Raw genomic sequence first — 18,225 nt, 5'->3', positions numbered from 1 at the left:
TGGCATTTTTCTCCCATTCATAGTGCCTTTCATCGTAAAGACCATATTAGATAATACCATAAAGGTTCTAGAACTTTTAAAAACATGCTTTTAAATGTCTTGTTCTGTCAAGAATATGTTATGGTCTTGAATCCATAACTAATTTTGAAGCTATTCTTGTAGTGAGATATGAGATCTTCCTTGAATTTTGAAAACTGAAGAATGACATTTATATGGTCAACACTTTACAGTGAAGTGTTGGTGAAATAAATCATCTTTGACATGTGTTCTCACAATTCCTACTTCTTATGCTTGTTAATTTCCAACAGTCTGCTAGACCTGGCTTGTCTGTACAAAAATCTGAAAGAGTATACTGGATTATACTGGAGAAACTGTTATATGTGTTTTCTCCAACACAGGGTTTACTGAGGACTATGATGCAATGCAGGGTGGTCTTAGAGTGCATAGTGGTTTAGTTGCTAACAAAAATGAGCATATGCAAAAAATGTATGCTATGTGACATTGTTGTCAAATTATTGCATAAAAAACAGGGGCCCTAAGCAGGTGCTTGGCCAGTTGACCTTGAAACTGGGAGGCCTGTGTTTTTGCACCAGTTGCATTTTCTGCTGACTTTATCTCTTGTATGTAGTCATATAATCTACAATTAGACAAGAAAAGTTATCCTTGTTTAAATTATTTTCAGGTTCTAGATAATGTTTTCCAAACACTTTGTCAGCACCCCAGTATATGCTTCTTCCATGCCAATAACTGTTCTTGTTCTACAAAACATGGAGGAAATTCCTTTGTGTGATTTAGCAAGCCTGCTGCCTAGACATGTAGAACATCTAGACTTAAGTAGTTCTGGGGTTCCTACCAGGAAATAATAGACATTGCTAGGGAAGAGGTGGTTTTTGAAACTTCTATCATCTTGAACAAGAGATATCTATAAGCAGGATGGCACAATAGCATTTAACCCTGTTGACTGGAATGTAACAGTGATGATGACTAGTAAGTGAAAAAATGAACAAAAAAAAGAGAATTCTGACTTCAGATGCCATTGAGCTTATAAACTAGTGTACTGTTATGCCAGAGGTCTGGAGAATTAGTGATCATGATCAAGTGTCAGACAAAGATGAAACAGGTTAGTGATTACTTAACTGCAAGTACAAAAGTTTGTTCTGAATTATCAAGTCATATATATGATCACTTCCTAAAGAATTGTTCATCTTTACTTGCTTGTATACACTGATATTTTTTTGCAATTTATTATGGTATTAGTACTTTCTACTCATAACATTCTGTTTACTAGGTTACACAGTTCAGTTGCATAATAAGTATTGTTTTTCTAAATGCAAAACCTATTAGAGATCAGAAATTGCCTGTTTCTTCTACATGGATTTTTATGTGATGGTTCAGTTAAGCCCCTCTATGATGTTTACGTGTAAGTTTTGGGTGACCTGACAGATCAATAGCTGGGGAAGCAGGATTTGGAGGCATGCTATGAATGCTTTGGGTGATTTCCCTTGCAGAGGCTTGTCAGGGGTGGGATATGGCTCAGAACCTGTTTTGCATATGTATAGTGTTAACAATTAGGGAAACAGAGATCTGTCACTTGCAGTTATGGCTCATCAGAGATGCAGCCTCTATTTCCAACATTCAGTAGTTTACTAGGCTGTAAGTTATCCAGAGGGAGGGACTTGCTGGCAAGATAATGGCATGCTCAGAGTGAATTAAAGAGGCTTTATAGTTCCTGCAGCACTCAGTGGGATGATACAAATTGATTTGTTACCTATGAATATAAAATTAATTTGTTTACCTTTCTAGGAGTCTAATTCAGTTCCTTGACACAAATGAAATAATCCAATTCTCATCTTGTGATGTGGGCCAATGATTCTTTTTGAAACATAGTAAGCAGCTGTAGCATCTTGGAAGGAATTCTGAATTCTTGGAAGACTAGTTGATGGTGTTAGTTTTGAAGTGCATGTCTATTCAGCCTGATTTGTTCTGCCTTTTGCATGTGTAAGTTGAGATACTTTGCTGGTAGGAGCATAGTTTCAGTGAGAGGTGTCTGCAGTGTAAATGCACATTGCTCTGGTGATTTGCTTGAAGGTGTGTCTTTCTGAGAGTTTAGTGTAAAACCACTCTAAACTGATTGCTAACTGGTGATTTCTTAATATTCAAATGGATTTTTTGTGAGTTTTAAGTTTGAAATCAAAGGAATAACAAGTGACAGACCAACTGGAATAAAAAACATTTCCATGTGTAGAAGACATAAAAAAAAATAACCCCATGCAGTATTATAGGCTTGGGGATGAGTGGCTGGATGATTATGAAGAAATAAGGGACCTGGGGGTGTTGGTTGATGCTTGGCTGAACATGAGCTGACAGTGTGCCCAGGTGGCCAAGAGGGCCAACGGCATCCTGTCCTGCATTAGAAATGGTGTGGGCAGCAGGAGCAGCGAGGTGATCATCCCCTGTGCTCAGCTCTGGTGAGGCCGCACCTCGAGTACTGTGTTCAGTTTTGGGCCCCTCACTACAGGAAAGACATTGAGGCCCTGGAGCGTGTCCAGAGAAAGACAATGAAACTGGTGAGGGGTCTGGAGCACAAATCCTATGAGGAGTAGCTAAAGGAGCTGGGATTGTTCAGTCTGTAGAAGAGGAGGCTCAGGGGAGACCTCACTGCACTCTACAACTTCCTGAAGGGAGGTTGTGGTGAAGAGGGGTTTGGCCTCTTCTCCCAGGCAACGAGCAGAACAAGGGGAAATGGCTGCAAGTTGTACCAGAGGAGGTTCAGGTTGGACACAAGGAAGAACTTTTTCTCTCAGAGAGTGGTCAGGCACTGGAATGGCTGCCCAGGGAGGTGGTGGAGTTGCCGTCCCTGGCAGTGTTCAAGAGGCGTCTGGATCGTCTGGTTGAGGAGCTAAGTGATATGGGTTAGTGCTTGTGGTGGCAGCGATGAAGAGAAGAAGTTGGACTAAATGATCTTATAGGTCATTTCCAACCTTGTGATTCTATTCTATGATTCTATTCTATGATTAGTACCTTTAAGATAAAGAAGGTCTTGGTTGATGGGGGTGAGTAGTGTTAAGGAGGTATGGGTATTTCTGTATGAAGATGTACAGTGAATTAAACAGGAGTATAAAGCTCCTATTTAATTCTAAAATTAAAGAAGGTAGTGGAAGTACACTGTTAAGAAGCATTACAGGGAAAGTTGCTAAAAATCATGATGCCAAGTGTGGAAACCGTATTTTTCAACAGAAATTCATTAGTGACAAATTCTGTCTCATGCTAATCTGGGAGGATAGATATTCCCTTATTTTTCTTTAGTGAGCAAGTTGCTGACAGGTCTGTTCATCAAAATTATGACTAGTATTGATTGTGTCCTCTTGAAGTCAAAGATGATCTGAAAAACATTAGTTAAGTTTAACTTCATCCAAAAATATTCATTTTCTAGTATTATCTTTGTTTGCTATGTAATTGCTGATTATCTCAGTGGAAGCACTTAATGAAATGATTCTATGATCTCGTTATCTTTCTGTTCCTTTTTAGGATCCAAAATCTACATATATCTCAGTTGACAAATGCATCAGTTTTGCCCCTGTTGCTGCATACTCTGAAATACAGCCATTAGGAGTTTGACACAGGTTATGATGAGACTTGATGGAGGACACAAAATCTCACTGAAGGTCAAATTAGAAAATACTAAATTTAGGAAAGCTTGGATAGTCAGTATTAAGTTACTGGTGCGCATTTTTCCAGTAACAACCATCTTTGCCTATGCAGAGCTTCAGCATTATGCGGTAGCTGGAGGTATTGGATAAAAGACTTTTCTCCCAGGTTCAGTCTTTAAAAAAACACCAGAATTTATAGAAGTGGTAGCAAGTCAATTTTTCATTTATTTTCTTTATTTTAAAAATGAAGTTAACAGTACAGATTATATCTTCCAGATACTGAGATATCTTGTTTTTTGTTTACTCTTTTTTAAACTCTTTAGCCCATGAATCAAGCATCTCTGCGTTCAGTGCCACTATTCAAAAAATCCAACAGAATTTTGTTGCTTTTTTCTTGGTCTAGAATATAAACCTTAATTTTATATATTTTCTTCAGTAGAAGCTTGCTGCTTTAGTGTCAAGTGTGATTTAGTGTGTTCTGCTGTGATCAGGACTTTTATGACCTGTTTTGTTTGGTTGGTAGGTGGACTGCACAAAGCAGCTTGTAGGCTAACATTGCTGTGTTCGGGGGCTCTTATTTCTGCTGTTTTGTAAAGTTTCATAGCCAGTGAGATGCCTGAACAGATCTGCTGTTGAAATATGTTGGAAAACTGTATGTTCAAAGAGGTAGGGGGGTCAAGAAAGAATTAATGAGGTCAAATGAATGACCTGCAATGCTTGGGCCCACATTTAAGACTCTTTTCTAAGGTGCCTCTCCTTCCACCACCACTGTCCCCACAAGAAATTCAGTGTGACTTTTTTTTTGTTTGTTTGTTTTCTATGAAGTGCAGGTGCGTGGACACTGGTTTGTCTTGTGCTTTGCCAGCTGCCATGCCATTGTCATTAAATCTGTGAGATCTTAATCTTTCTGCTATATAGTTAATATTAAATTTATGCGGTGTAAGATGCTCTTTACTATTCTCAGTTTTGCCAAGAGCTGTTATTATCTGTAAGCAGGTATAGGTACTCTGAGTGCATAGTAGCGCAAGTACAGTTTAAGATGGATCAGGTGGAAGCTTTATTATGATCACAGTGGGAAAATATTTTGGTAGCATCTCCTTCTCTATTCCTGTTCTTTTTCCTGTTCTCTGCCCAGTGTTTGCAGCCACCCAGCTTATACACTGTTTCAGAAGAAAAAACAGGTGCGGAAAAACAACAATTTACATGTTAAGAAATCACTTGCCCATCCTTGGGAAGAGGGTTGGACTCCAGGCAATCAGTGCACATTATTAAAGCCAGGTACCTGTCAGTGGGAGGAACAAGCTGTGTAAGTAACATGCTAACAGAGAACCAAACAGTGGATGTGTGGGGAGATGGCTCCTAGTGGAGCCTGTGGGCACAGCATGCTGTGTCATCTTAGCTCCCAAGAGGGGGAATTGGGAACAGTCACAGACTGTTAATTTTTAGTTGGAAGAAATGTTCTGTTAATAGGTCAATGAAGCTTATCCTAATTACGAACTGGAAACAAATACGGAAGAGGAGTGGGTTTAAGTGAATCCTCTCACAGCTCTTCTGTTCATTTTGTTGGTTTCATGGTTTTTTTTGTTGTTGTTGTTTAATAGCAAGAGCCTCATTTTTCCAGCCATAGCAGTCTTAACTCCTATCATTCTGTATGTTGGCAATATGTTGTAGTTGTCTTGCAGTGCATGCTTGTCAAATATCCTCTCCCTTTCTGCCCTCTCTTCTGCCTCTGGAACATCTCAAGGGCTTCTTGAGTGTTTGTTTGAGACTTGCACATACACAGTGGGTTGAGAGTTGTTTTTTTTGTTGTTCTTGTTTTGTTTTTTTAACTGAATGGACTGTTTTAAAGGATTACATGCTCAAAAAGAAGCCATCCACTTCAGCAGATGAGCCAAAATGTTATTAGATCAGATCTCAAAACTCTTTTGTGCCCTGCTTTTTGAGATTATTTGCTTCCCATGTCATACAGAAACTTTTATTTATTGGTACGTACTAATTCAAGTAGACATACATATTTGTTTATCTTTGCTCACTTCGTTAAAGTTGTCTGCTTGTTCATGTCAAATTTACCCTATATCTATCCATATTAAAGCTAATTTGCCTGACTGTGTACTTGTAATGTATATCTCTGAGCCCATAGTAGAGTATTGTGAGGTCTATTTTTTTTTTTTTTTCTTGAAAGTCTGGGACTTTAAGATGTACAAATATAGTGCAACTATTCCTCATCCTTCCTGAATTACTCTAAAATTTCAGCCATTTCTTTAAAATAGGAGCATTTTGTTTCAAAGATAGTAGATTTCTGAGAATTCCATGAAAATACAGGCAAGTTATGCCCTTAAAACCTGGGAGATGTTAGTGTAAACCTTTTTTTGGCTGGAACAGGTAGAAATGTTTTTTTGAACAGTGAAATAAAATTTCCTTTTACACAAATATTTTAAAATCTGTATTTCTACAGATATCTAAATATCTTGCTAAGGAAGAGTGATTGTCAAGTGCACCAACTTCTTATTAAATGTATTCTATGTAGAACTGAACGATAGCTGTCTCTTTAGGATGAAACAAAATGGTGCAGATGTAGAACTGGGTGAATATGAAATCCTATATAACGTTTCTGTTGGAATCTCTCCTGCTTTGCCTTCTGCAGATCCATCTTCTTACTTTTCTTCATATTTATTTTCTAACATTCACACAATCATAGAATCACCAAGGCTGGAAAAGGCCTCTAAGGTCATCCAGTCCAGCTGTCCACCTACCACCATTATTTCCCCACTAAATCATGTTGTTTAGTACAACACCTAACATTTTTTTGAACACTTCCAGGGATGGGGACTCCACCGTCTCCCTGGCAGCCTGTTACAGTGCCTAACCACTATTTTGGAGACAAAATTAATGTCCAACCTTAATCTCCTCTGGTGCAACTTGAGGCCATTTCCTGTTCATGCTGTTGCTAGGTCGAATCCCACCTCACCACAACCTTTAAGGGTTGTAGAGAGCTATAAGGTCTCCCCTGTGCTTCTTCCAGACTAAAGTCGTTGTTGCCTCAGCCACTCCTCATAAGACTTGTTCTCAGATCTGTTACCAGCTTTATTGCCCTTCTCTGGACATTCTCTAAAGCCTCAATGTCTTTCTTGCAGTGAGGGGCCCAAAACTGAACACAGTACTCAAGGTGCAGCCTCACACGTGCTGAGGGATGATCACTTCCCTGCTTCTGCTGGCAACAGTACTTCTGATACAAGCCAGAATGTCATTGGCCTTCTTGGCCACCTGAGCACACTGCTGGCTCATGGCCAGCCACATCCTCAGGTCTGTTTTCTTCCACATGCTGATTAATAGTTAGCCACGTGATAATTTAGGATCACCATGGCAAAAATGAAATACGTCCTTGTTGTCTGCTTTCACTAGGAGTAATACCACTGTTCTGGAATCTTTTCATGGAAGATACTTCTATGCAAGCCTGTCACAGAATCATTTCCAGTAATAAACAACTGGTGAAGCAAGTTACAGTGTGTTGTGATTCCCCATTTATTTTCTAAAACCAGCTATGACTCAAAATCCATTTAACATTACTGTCACCACTGTGCAGTGTAGTTTGACTAAGTGGGGAGGCCGACAATGCTTTTGCTTAGTTATATACCGCTTAATATTAAAAATTGTTTCATCATTTTAGTAGTTTTGCAATTGTCTGTTAGAGTTATTTGACATCACAGAGTCGTGGAATCACCAAGGTTGGAGAAGACTTTCAAGATCATCCAGTCCTACCATTCACCTATCTCCAATAATACTCACTAAACCATGTCCCTCAACATAAAATCCAAGCGACATCTAAAGAATTTTAGAAATCCAGTGTTTGTATAATTATTTAGTGTTTTCAATCTGATTTTTAATTTAATAGGAATGGTAATTATTTCAAAACATGGTATGTAGTTGTACCATTTTTGAAATTTCCTTGCTCACATGTAAGAGCAGAGCAATGAGGAGAAAAAGAATGTGGGAGAAACTGCACAGTTTTGTGTAGCATGCACAAAGAACCCTTGAGGAGATGGGACAGGAGTTGACAGGCCAGGGTTTGGACCTTTCCTGCCTAAGAATAGGCAGTACTGGGCATTAGAATGTCTACTGTAGATTTTTAAAGTGAATATTGTAAGCAAAGGCTACAGCTTATGCTTGGAAAAGCAACGTATTAGGGCTAACCAGAGCTGATTAGGCCAGGCAGGTGTCTTGTGGATTACTGGCAAGACTTTACTTTCTGTTTACCAGTTACAGAAGGCAACTTTCATAGGAAAGAGAATTTGAACACGTAAATGAACTGTTTTCTTCTAACTTCCTGTGAGTTATGACCATTAGGTACTGCACAATATTGGATTTCACGCTGAAGCACTGCAGTTGATCAAAACTTCAGATCCTTGAAAATCTAACAATGCAGTGTTGTTTCTGGCACAGCTAAAAGTATTGTTTCCTTAACCTTAAAGATTTAATGGAATGTTCTAGCCCATTTTTCTCTTTTCAACTCCTGACAAATTGCTGCTATTACTTTTGATGATACAGTAACTCAGAAGTGGTCAAAGATCTAATATTAAATGGGAACAGAACAGTATAGAAAACAGCTTGAGGGCAGAGCTCTGTGCTGTATTATTTAGTGCTAAAATACACTGTATGAAGTTAGCCACTGAATGTTACATAGTTAAGTATATATACTTATACAGTAACTTCCAATTGAATATGAAAAACCTTCTAAGCTTTTTAGGAACTAATTCCTAAGCTTTTACTGATTGTCAGTAAGCCTGCCTTAAACCCAGAGCCTAGCAGTAAAAGCAGGCTTAAGAGTGTAAATGTAGAAGTAGATAAACAACTGGTGGTGTGGAAGAGATTTCCATCTGGTTGCTTGTAACTTTTTTTTTCTTACTATTTCAAATCTTGTTCTAAGACATTAAAGCACTTATTATATGTATAAAATAACAAAAGCAAAATCTTAAGATTTACACATTTCATGAGTACACTGAATATGTTTCAAATATTTTATAATCTTAATTCTCACTTCACAGTTGTTACTTCTGTTCAAATTAAGTCTGCATTAGAGCATTTTTCATACATCATACATCAAGAAGGCAAGCTTACTCAACACTATCACCATAAGCTACTGTATATTTATCAGACTTCAGATTTTACACAGCATTTTTTGAACTACATTTTTTGGACTGAATTTCTGTATTTTACTATTGCTTTGCATTTCGTTTAGATCTTGTTGACACTGACTCTTGAGAAACCACTGTTCATATTTGGATGCCATTGCTGACAAATTAGTTTTGACTGTAACTGCACTTTTAACTGTTTTCTTATTAGGATCTCTCATGAAGCTGCTTAGAGAAACAAAAGCTTGCGACCGTTCTGCAAACAAGCCAGGGAAGGTATTCTTTAAGGAGTTGTGACCTTGATGTATTGTCATTTTGAAAAAGCAGTATGGTTTTTTTTGTTTGTTTGGTTTTTTTTTTAATCCTAAACCTACGGATAATCAGCAAGAGTGCAACAGATCATGCAGAAGATTAATGCTTTCTGACAGAAGGAGAAATTAGCTTGGGTGACAGATAGTACAGGTCTTCAGAAGCTTAGTGCAGAATTACCACCTGCAAAAATGTGTGAAGTCTACCAGAGAGCAGTCTTTGAGATTGCTGCTGTATGTTGAGCACGCCGGCTGCCACATGTCATGGTCATCTGTGTGTGTTGCTTTAGTGTTCTGAGGGCAGCAAAGTTGTTCTCCAGGCTTCACCGTGAGTATGACAGCCTGTGGTTGTACTCCTCCACATCGGAGCACAGGAATGTCGTCTCATTTTGTTTTGAGCATAAAGAGTGTCATCTCCCTCAGAACCTCTTGGTACTGGAATCTGAGGAGTGAGATCGTACTCCATTTGCAACTTGCAGGTGTGATGACAAGGACTTGCAAGCACATATTGTTGGAGTTGTCTTGAAAACAATCTTCCAAAACGGGAAGTATGGGTAATGCACACTGGAAAATCATAGTTAAGTTTTTAAGATCCATGTTGGGAAAACAGAAGTGACTGAGAAAAGGGACATAAATTTTCATTCTTACTTGCTTTTCATTACTTGGATACTTGAGAGCTCTTTTAGCTGAGCTGAGTAGAAGGATGTCATCATACTGGACTCGTTTATTTATCTTCTTTTGTCCTGTTGGTGGGGAAGATAGTTCTGTTTGAGGATTCATAACTCCTGTTGTATTTCAATATTTTTGAGATCATAGGAAATGTTGTATGATGTTTTGGGTCTATTATGTCTATGTATGTGGTGGGGGCAAGTGTGATTAGATGACTAAGATAAGAGTGGGACAAGAGTGGAGTAGGCCATTTTGATTTATGACATTTCAGCTTATCAAGTTGACTGTCAATTAGCATGAAGACAAATGATTAAATAAATGCAGAAATCACTTAATCTTTCCCCTCCAAACCCTTCCTGGTATCCCTGTCCCCATACTGCAGATACTGCACAGCTCCCTCTATGCACAGAGCAAGAGTCAGTGTCTGGTGACTTCTTTTCTTTTACTGTCCCTATTCCTTATGCTATTCCTTCACAAGTCAATATCTCCCCAGTCACCTACTCTTCTGTCATCCTTCTATTCCTGCTTGGGTAGCTCCAGACCCTGTCTGGCTGACTCCCACTGTGCTTCTGCTTTCTGTAGTCCCTCTCCTGCTCTCTTCCTGCATTCCACAAGTTGGTTCCTGACCATCTTGTACATTTTGCAACACCTCTCCTACCAAAACCATGTCAACTTAGCCCAGCATCAAGGGAATTATTATTATTTTTTTTAGCATACTGGAAGGGCAGGCTAGTAAGGATGTCAGCTAGTGCTGTAGAAAATCATACCTGCTTCTCTAATTTTATAGTAATTAAGAAAACAGAAACCCTGCCTTACGAAGATATAGATGTTAAATCAATGTGAGCATGATTTAGGAGTCATGGTAAACAAAAGCATGGTAGTATGGTGGTCTTTTAGCATTAGGGTGGCACAGTCTGGAATTATCAGACACATCAGTGAATGATACTAGATTGATAATCCTTTTTTTTTAATGCCAGTCATGGGTTAGTGAGGAAAGTTCTTTCTAACCTTTTGTACTAACTTATGCTTCACTTGTGAAAGCTTTAATTAATCCCAGATATAGAAGAAGGAACGCACAGGAACTTGCATTCATTAGTCTGCTTTTTTTGTGAAAAGAAGATGTTAAGATGTCAAAATGGAAAAGGTGGTTGAAAGCACAATTAATTTGACTATTAGGACACAGGACTGCCTCCTAAGCCGAGGCTAACACAGATCACATATCAACAAGCTGATTTCTCTATCAGTGATGGAAAATAAATGGTGTGACTCTACCTATTTGAATGCTGCTTGTCACACTTCTTTTGCTCACTCATTGCCAGGAGGATTTTACCACTTAATTCGTTTTAGTCTGTTTGACCGTTGTAATGTTGCAATCTAAGTGAATTAACAACAGCATACTAGCATTAATGTTCCTGCTGTGCGGGAGCAGACATTTCTGATAGTCCATCTGTGTTTCTGTGGCAGGCTGCTAGTTTCTCTTCTTACTTAAGATATTTCTGGAAAAATAAGTGCCTCTCTAATTAGTGATGAGTTCTTGTCTCAGTTCTTACTACTGTCTTTAATGAGTAGTGAATACTGAGTACTAAGTTCTTTGTGGTCATGAAGGAATGTTAAGGGAAAGGTGAAAGAAAGGGAAGAGAAACAAACTGATAGTTTCCATACAATTATTTTTTCTTTTTTAACTATGTTCTCTTCTCTTGCAGCTCTGTACTGACAAAACTACAGTTATCTGTGTATATGTGCATGTATATGTAGTTGTATACACACAGAGACATGCATACACTGTGTTTTACACTTAACAAGAGAAAAAGGAAACTCTTAAATAAGTAACATCATTTCAATGGAGTTAATTTAAACTTCCAAACTGGTAGGGCATCATGACCTGCTTTGATAACAGAAGAACAAAAAGTCTCAGAGTAAAGATTGGTTAGGAAAAGTTGTAAACATTGTGTTTATTTTACATATTAACTTACATTCATCTCTGAGTGTCTTAGCAAATGTAAAGTTAAAGTAGCTCTACAGTGTTGCCACAGAAAAGTACAAATGATGTAGCTGTACAGCAGCTTTGAAGGGCTGTACTGGCAAATCAGTGACGGATTCTTTAACAGTCTTCGTCCTCTAGAGATAAGGTAACTTCCATTTGTGTGAAGAAGTAATCAGTATAAATGTTCATCATCAAGTGTCAAAACATATTTTGGAGGCATCTGAAGTTTAGTATCCTTATTAAAAAACCCTCTTAATTACCCCAGTAATCTGGCAAAATTATGATTTCTCTAATTGTTTGTGCTTTTTATGCCATGGATTTAGCAGTACCTACTGCTCTGTTGTCACAGAATGGAGACAGCATGTCACTCAGCAAACCTCTAGCTTCAGTCAGAGCATGGAAATGCTTTGTAACTTGTTTATCAGTAGTTATAAAATAGCACATGAAGTTTTATTAATGCTGTGTTTTATCTAAATGTGATGCATACGCTGGCCACACATGCCTTGCAAAGTGCTCTGGTTTGTGAAACCGGAGAAACGCTGCTAATCAGTTGGCAGTGACATGCAAGCAATCTAATCAAACAGAATAGACATAGCTAGGTCTATGGAAGGTGGCAGTACAGGAGAACATCATCTCAGGGCTCACCAACTGAACTTTTACTAGCACTCCTAAATGCTTTAGTTACATAGTTTTCACCTAGCTTGTACATAGCAAAACCTTAGCTTTTGAATGTTTCAGTTGTATGAGGTCTGGTTCGGTGATAGCACTGGATAGCAGCTCTGGTCAGAAGTATTCATTCACCACACAGCTATGATTTAGATTCAGCTCTTCTTTTGCATTTTTAGTTAGTGTAGTTAGGGCCATCATTTTCTCCTTCCAATATCAGTCTTCATACAGATACTTCTGGATAGCTTTTTGTGTGTGTGTTAATTAGCTCTTAAACTGCCTCACTGTTAAGTAACTGGTTGCATTATGGTAATATGCATCACATTACATTTGGGTGTGCTAAACTGGATGGTAGGTGGAAGATGCTTTTATCTAATACTGAAAGCGAGAATGAAATCTTAAGTATGATGAATTTATTCTAAACATTCAAAAGAGCAATTAATGTAAAGATTATATTGAAACACAAGAACTATGAAAGTTGCTTGTGCATAATTTTTGTGTTTGTACAAGGGATTGGGATCAGGAGTAATCAGGAATACTGCTTATGTAACTGGGTGATATAAGGAGAACGTTAGTTGATATTAAGTGTACTGTGACGTTTGTATGGAGGACTAAGACATACATTCGTCCCTCTGGACTGCATGTATTCTCCTTTAGCTTTCACTGGAACAATAAGAATTTGTTCTGTTCTGTATTCCTCAGACCATTTCTTCTAACACTTAGCATAGGAGATCACCACCTCTTCCAGCAGACAGGCTTCAAGTAGCCTTATCTCCCAGCTGAGGAGTACAGTTCTGCTACTGGAGACAGCTGGTTCTGAGTGCATTCAGTGCCAAGCAGCAGAAGTGTTACTGAGAGTTCATATATAACTGATTTATAAGAAGGCCAGATTGTAACTGTTTGACTGTGATTACTCCAAGACCTTTTTTTTTTTTTTTTGCTTTTGCTTTTATTTTTGGCAGAAAAATGTATTAAGAGCTTAGCCTCTTACTTAAAGGGAGATAAGGGCAGGGACAAAAGGTATGTTTATTATCATTTTAGAAACAGGAAAAAGAAAAGTAATTAAAAATGCCTGCAAAGCTAAACCCAAATTGAAATGCTTTTAGTCCATTTTTTTCTTATTTAATGAAGCATTTCCTGAAGAATACAACCGTCTATTTGTCAGTAAAATGTAGCTAAGGTGACAGCCATCGTAGTAATGCTAAAATACATTTTTTATTTCATGCAGTACTAATTAGAAACACGGAATGGGTTGGTTTAGAAGGAACCAAGATTACCTATTTCCAATGCGGCTTGTAAGAAAGATGGAGAGAGATCTTCTGTTTGTGCCTGTAACAATAGGGCAAGCTGTAATGGTTTTAACTAACAGAGGGTAGACTTAAAGTAGGCATTAGGATGAAATTCTTTATTCAGAGGGCAGTGAGGCGCTGGCACAAGCTGCCCAGAGAAGCTGTGGATGCCCCATACCTGAAAGTGTTTAAGGCCAGGTTGGCTGGGGCTCTGGGCAGCCTAGTGGGTAGCAATGCAGCACACAGCAGGAGTTTGGAACTCTAGCTTGGTTTTCCTCATCTCATTTCTAAATGTCTTGGTTTGCATCTCTATATTGATGCATCTCTATATTGAAAAATCAGAATACTGAAAGGCTTCTCAGAAGATGGGTGCTCAATGTTGCACACATTCGGCAACATGCAGTGAACGAGAAGTTACACATGTGCTAATGACAGCTTGAAGGGATAGATGGAAAGTAATGAGTGAGGAGTGATGGAACACAGCTGAATCTTTGTTGAAAGATGTCAGCCTTTATCTGACTCTACAGTTAAGTGCTGATTTTGCTTTTGGAGGCTTGCATTTTGCTTGTATGTGTATATTAATTTAGTCTATCTGCTGAATGCATCAGCACATGATATTTTTTTTCCTAAGAACTTTTTTAAGTAAAGTGAAATACTTGCAACCTACTGGGCACAACTGGTAGATAACTTGTGCACATATATATTACATCCCAGTCATGTTCATGACTTTCACTTTCTGTCCTTCAGGGAACAACCTATCTTCAGCACCCGAGCTCATGTCTTCCAGATTGACCCGAACACTAAGAAGAACTGGGTTCCCACCAGCAAGCATGCTGTTACTGTGTCCTACTTCTATGACAGCACAAGAAATGTCTACAGGATAATCAGTTTGGATGGCTCAAAGGTAAGTTTTATTTTAGAGAATACTTCCTTGCTTCTTTTTTGACTTTTGTATTTATATTCCAGGCTGATTTATCTTCTCAGATGCTCTTGTCAGCATCTTAGTAAGTGATAAGTGATGTGTTGAAATGGTTATATTGTTTTATTAGATATTTTAAGCATTCTTTGAAAAATACTGTTTTCTAGTGTTTGTATAGACTTAGATAAATCTGATAAATCTAAGTGGTGACCTACTAATATTGAGCAATCAAAAGGTATTGCCTTTGAGGTGTACTAAAAACTACAAGTAGTGTTCCAATAAATTGTTTCTCTCTCAGTATCCAATGATGTATTGAAGTCATTGATTTCATCCTTCATCATGAAAGACATCTGTTCAGTGCCTGTAATCACTCTATAAATCCTTCTTTGTTACTTAATCTTCCAATTTTTGCAGTACAGCTTGTGGTGATTCCTTCTTAAAGCTCTCCAAAGTAAGCAGTTAGCAAAAGTCATTTGGGTTGGGTTTGGGATAAAGGTTATGTTTTGTTTTTTCATTTTTCTATGCTGGGAAAGGTAATAAGTTGAACTGCTTAAGATAGTAATTTGGAAGACTTGGGGAAAACACTTGACTGTTTCTTAAGTTCTATCCCAAATGTGTCTAAAAACAGTAGTTGTGGAAACAACATGTCAAGAAATCTCATCAGTAAGAAAACTAACATTTTACAAAATGCTATCAAAAGCAGTAATCTTTTCAAGTTACTTTCAACTGCAGCTTCTGGAAATGTGTGTGTTCATGATAGTTGGAAATAAAGTATATTGTTAAAGCACAATGGTGTTTCTGGAGATTTCTTGGCTTTGTTGAAAGCTGAAAACCATTACTGTACATATTTAAAGTTTTGAGTATTGCTACTTTGGTTGAGGAAGAAAAAAGTTCTATCTTACAGAAGTGTTAGGAATTTTTTATCAAAGATCTCCGTATGATATTCATTTAGGTGATTGAGGCTCTGGTATTAAAGCTTACCAACATTTTCCAAGTTTTTTCTTTATTGTCTTCCTTTTCCAGCCTTCCTTCAAATGATTTTTGCTTCTGTCAGATAATTAGGATACCTTTTTTGTGTATGTGTATGACTACTTATGAAAGACTTGGATCTCAACTTGATGTTGTATAAGATCATTGCTGATAGTTGTCATGTATAGCACCCAAACTGATCTGCTCAGTTTACAAAATTCTTCTTCCAATACAGAGAGTTCTGTTGCCTAATGCTACAATTCTTGCAGTGTGACTGCTAAGTTATGTTGTCAAGTAGTCGTTCATCTGTTTATATGCTCTTTTGTCTACTGCGGTACTTCCTTTGTATTTATAATACAATTGGCAAGGTATATTGATAATGCAATTTGTCATTTTTATTTATTCTCTTTAATTGCTGCAATCACAGTAGTATTTTCATCTCAAGCACTGTGTATCTGACTAAGATCTAGGACCCCTACCATGATTAAGATGCATTATTTCAGGGATCGCTACACTACCCTGAAACACACAGTTGAGTACCAGAAGGTAATTCAAATAATAATAAATAAATAAAAATAAATAGATGATCCTGCTAGGCTCTCTTGAAAGCCACATTGCTGATGATGACTACCTTATGGGTCTGGAGAGAATGAAGACCATGTGGCTGCTCAGTTACAGTGGCCTAGGTGCTAAGTAGTGAGTTGGTAAGTGATAGCTGCGAACAGTCTTTCCACCTGGACTATACAAAGTCTGAGAGAGTGAGGTTTGAGTCCTGCTTCTGCCATCCATGCCCCTTTCCAATCTTCAGGTCCATTCCATTCCCTTAGAGCTCCCTCATGGAGCAAGACTTCACCATCTACTCTCTCTGCAGCGCTGAGGGAAAAGATGCATACTTCAGATTGCTTTACAGCCAGGCAGCCATAAGCTGAGTGTTTCAAGTCGGGGTATAGAGATATCTTCTCTACTAGCTGTTTTCCGTAACTATTTTTAAGCAAATGCATTTTTTCTTCACTAGTAACTGAAACAATTCTTCATTTTATTTCATTTTTTAAAATTTTCATGTCAGTATCTTGAAAGCAAGAATTTTGGTGATGGTTTGTAGGGGACAACCACAAACAAGCCTCATATAATTTGTAGATCCTGTTTCTCCCTTTCCCTCCCCCCCCTCAGGTTTCATTAGGTTTCCTGAATAAAATTGAACTCCTACCCAAAGACTAAACTTCACTATGTTGTTCTACTTTAAAACAGGATATGATCTTTTATGGGGTGATCTCCACTTACTTCTGAGAAATCCTACCATACATTTCAGATACACTTGAGTTTGCTTGTGGAGATCTTTGATGCATTTTAAGAGGTTTTATTTTTTCCTTGTTCCATTTCACTTGGTTTGTGAGCAAGATACAGCTGTTAGACATGTTCTGTTTACTCCTTCTAGAGGCTCAAATAAATGTATTGTATAAACCAGGTGATGGAGCAGCCAAGCACAACTCATCCTTTTCCAAACAGCTTCATCCTACTCAAAATTATGTTAGCTTCCATCAGTTTTAGTTTGTAAATTGCTCTCATGTAAAAGTAGGCGTAGCTGGGCAAGTCATTGGGTTAATGGTTCTTGTGGATGTAGTATTTAGGTAGATTAAACTGTCCTTTTATGAGATTATTCCAGCTATATATGTTACGCACTTTTCAAGTTGTACACTGGTTCCCATCTCTGCGTAATGTTTTCCAAAGCTTCTATGTCTTCATAAAACACCTTGTACAAGAAATGAGGCATTTCCCTCTTACTTATCTCTGATAAATGTTCTAGGACCATGATGTGTTCACTGGACAGGACACATTTTATAGCTATATACAGTATCTGTCACCCATTGCAGAGAGATCCTCATGGCAGATAATCTGGTAGAACTCAAACCTGACTGCGAGCAAATGCCTTTTATGCAACTTTTCTTCATATAACACTAGAAATCAAGAGAAAGCCTGAAAAATAAAATCTGTTATGCAATACAACATGACAACATTGAGAAGCTGTTGCTAAGGCTTTCAGTTCTCATTAATTATATAGTCACTTCATATCTTCTTATGTCTTAGTTCTTCTTTCTAGTAGGTGATGGAAGGAAGCCTCCGTTATTTCTCCAGTATCGCTGTGTGTGGATATTAATTTATTCCCATAATCCCACTGTCTTTTCATTCAATCTCTGGTAGCCACTAAGGAAGGAGAATAAGTAAAGTGGTTCTTTTGGTACCAGTGAATGCTCTGATATTATTTTCACTGTTGTAAAATTGGAAAGAAAGCAGTAACTTGTGTCTATCTAAAACAAAAGACAACTTAGGAAAAGAGTGATTTTTGTCTGTAGATTTCATAAGCCATGCACATAATGTTTCTGCTTTGAGTTAGTCATTAGTGATCTTTACATTTTAATGACTTGTAAAATACACTAATCATATGTTAAAATAATAATGCTAAATACAGGTTGTAGATAAGTCCCATGAGCCCAGGTCTTCAGTGACCTTGTTTTGAAGAAATTCAGTGATACTCTGTGTCTTAATTTTTATTGCCATCATCTTTAGCATGAGCTGAAATCATACTGGACTGCTGCTGTTTTTCTTGCAAGTGTTGGACTTGCAGTCAGAAAAATGAACAGCCT

The 18,225-nt window shown here is 37.9% G+C and overlaps 1 protein-coding gene across 1 annotated transcript in view; it reads left to right on the top strand.

Moving 5' to 3' along the window:
* HOMER1 (homer scaffold protein 1) overlaps positions 1-18,225 on the top strand; it is a 94,987-nt gene that overhangs the window by 7,310 nt on the left and 69,452 nt on the right. Inside the window, exon 2 of the mRNA XM_052670207.1 lies at positions 14,443-14,599. Within this exon, the coding sequence (XP_052526167.1) occupies positions 14,443-14,599 (157 nt within the window). The remainder of the gene's footprint in view (positions 1-14,442; positions 14,600-18,225) is intronic.

This window comes from Tympanuchus pallidicinctus, unplaced genomic scaffold (genome assembly GCF_026119805.1).
Source record: "Tympanuchus pallidicinctus isolate F22 unplaced genomic scaffold, pur_lepc_1.0 scaffold9, whole genome shotgun sequence".
NCBI classification, from domain to species: domain Eukaryota; kingdom Metazoa; phylum Chordata; class Aves; order Galliformes; family Phasianidae; genus Tympanuchus; species Tympanuchus pallidicinctus.
Note: the sequence above shows the minus strand (reverse complement) of the source record. Positions and strands in the feature narration are given on the sequence as shown.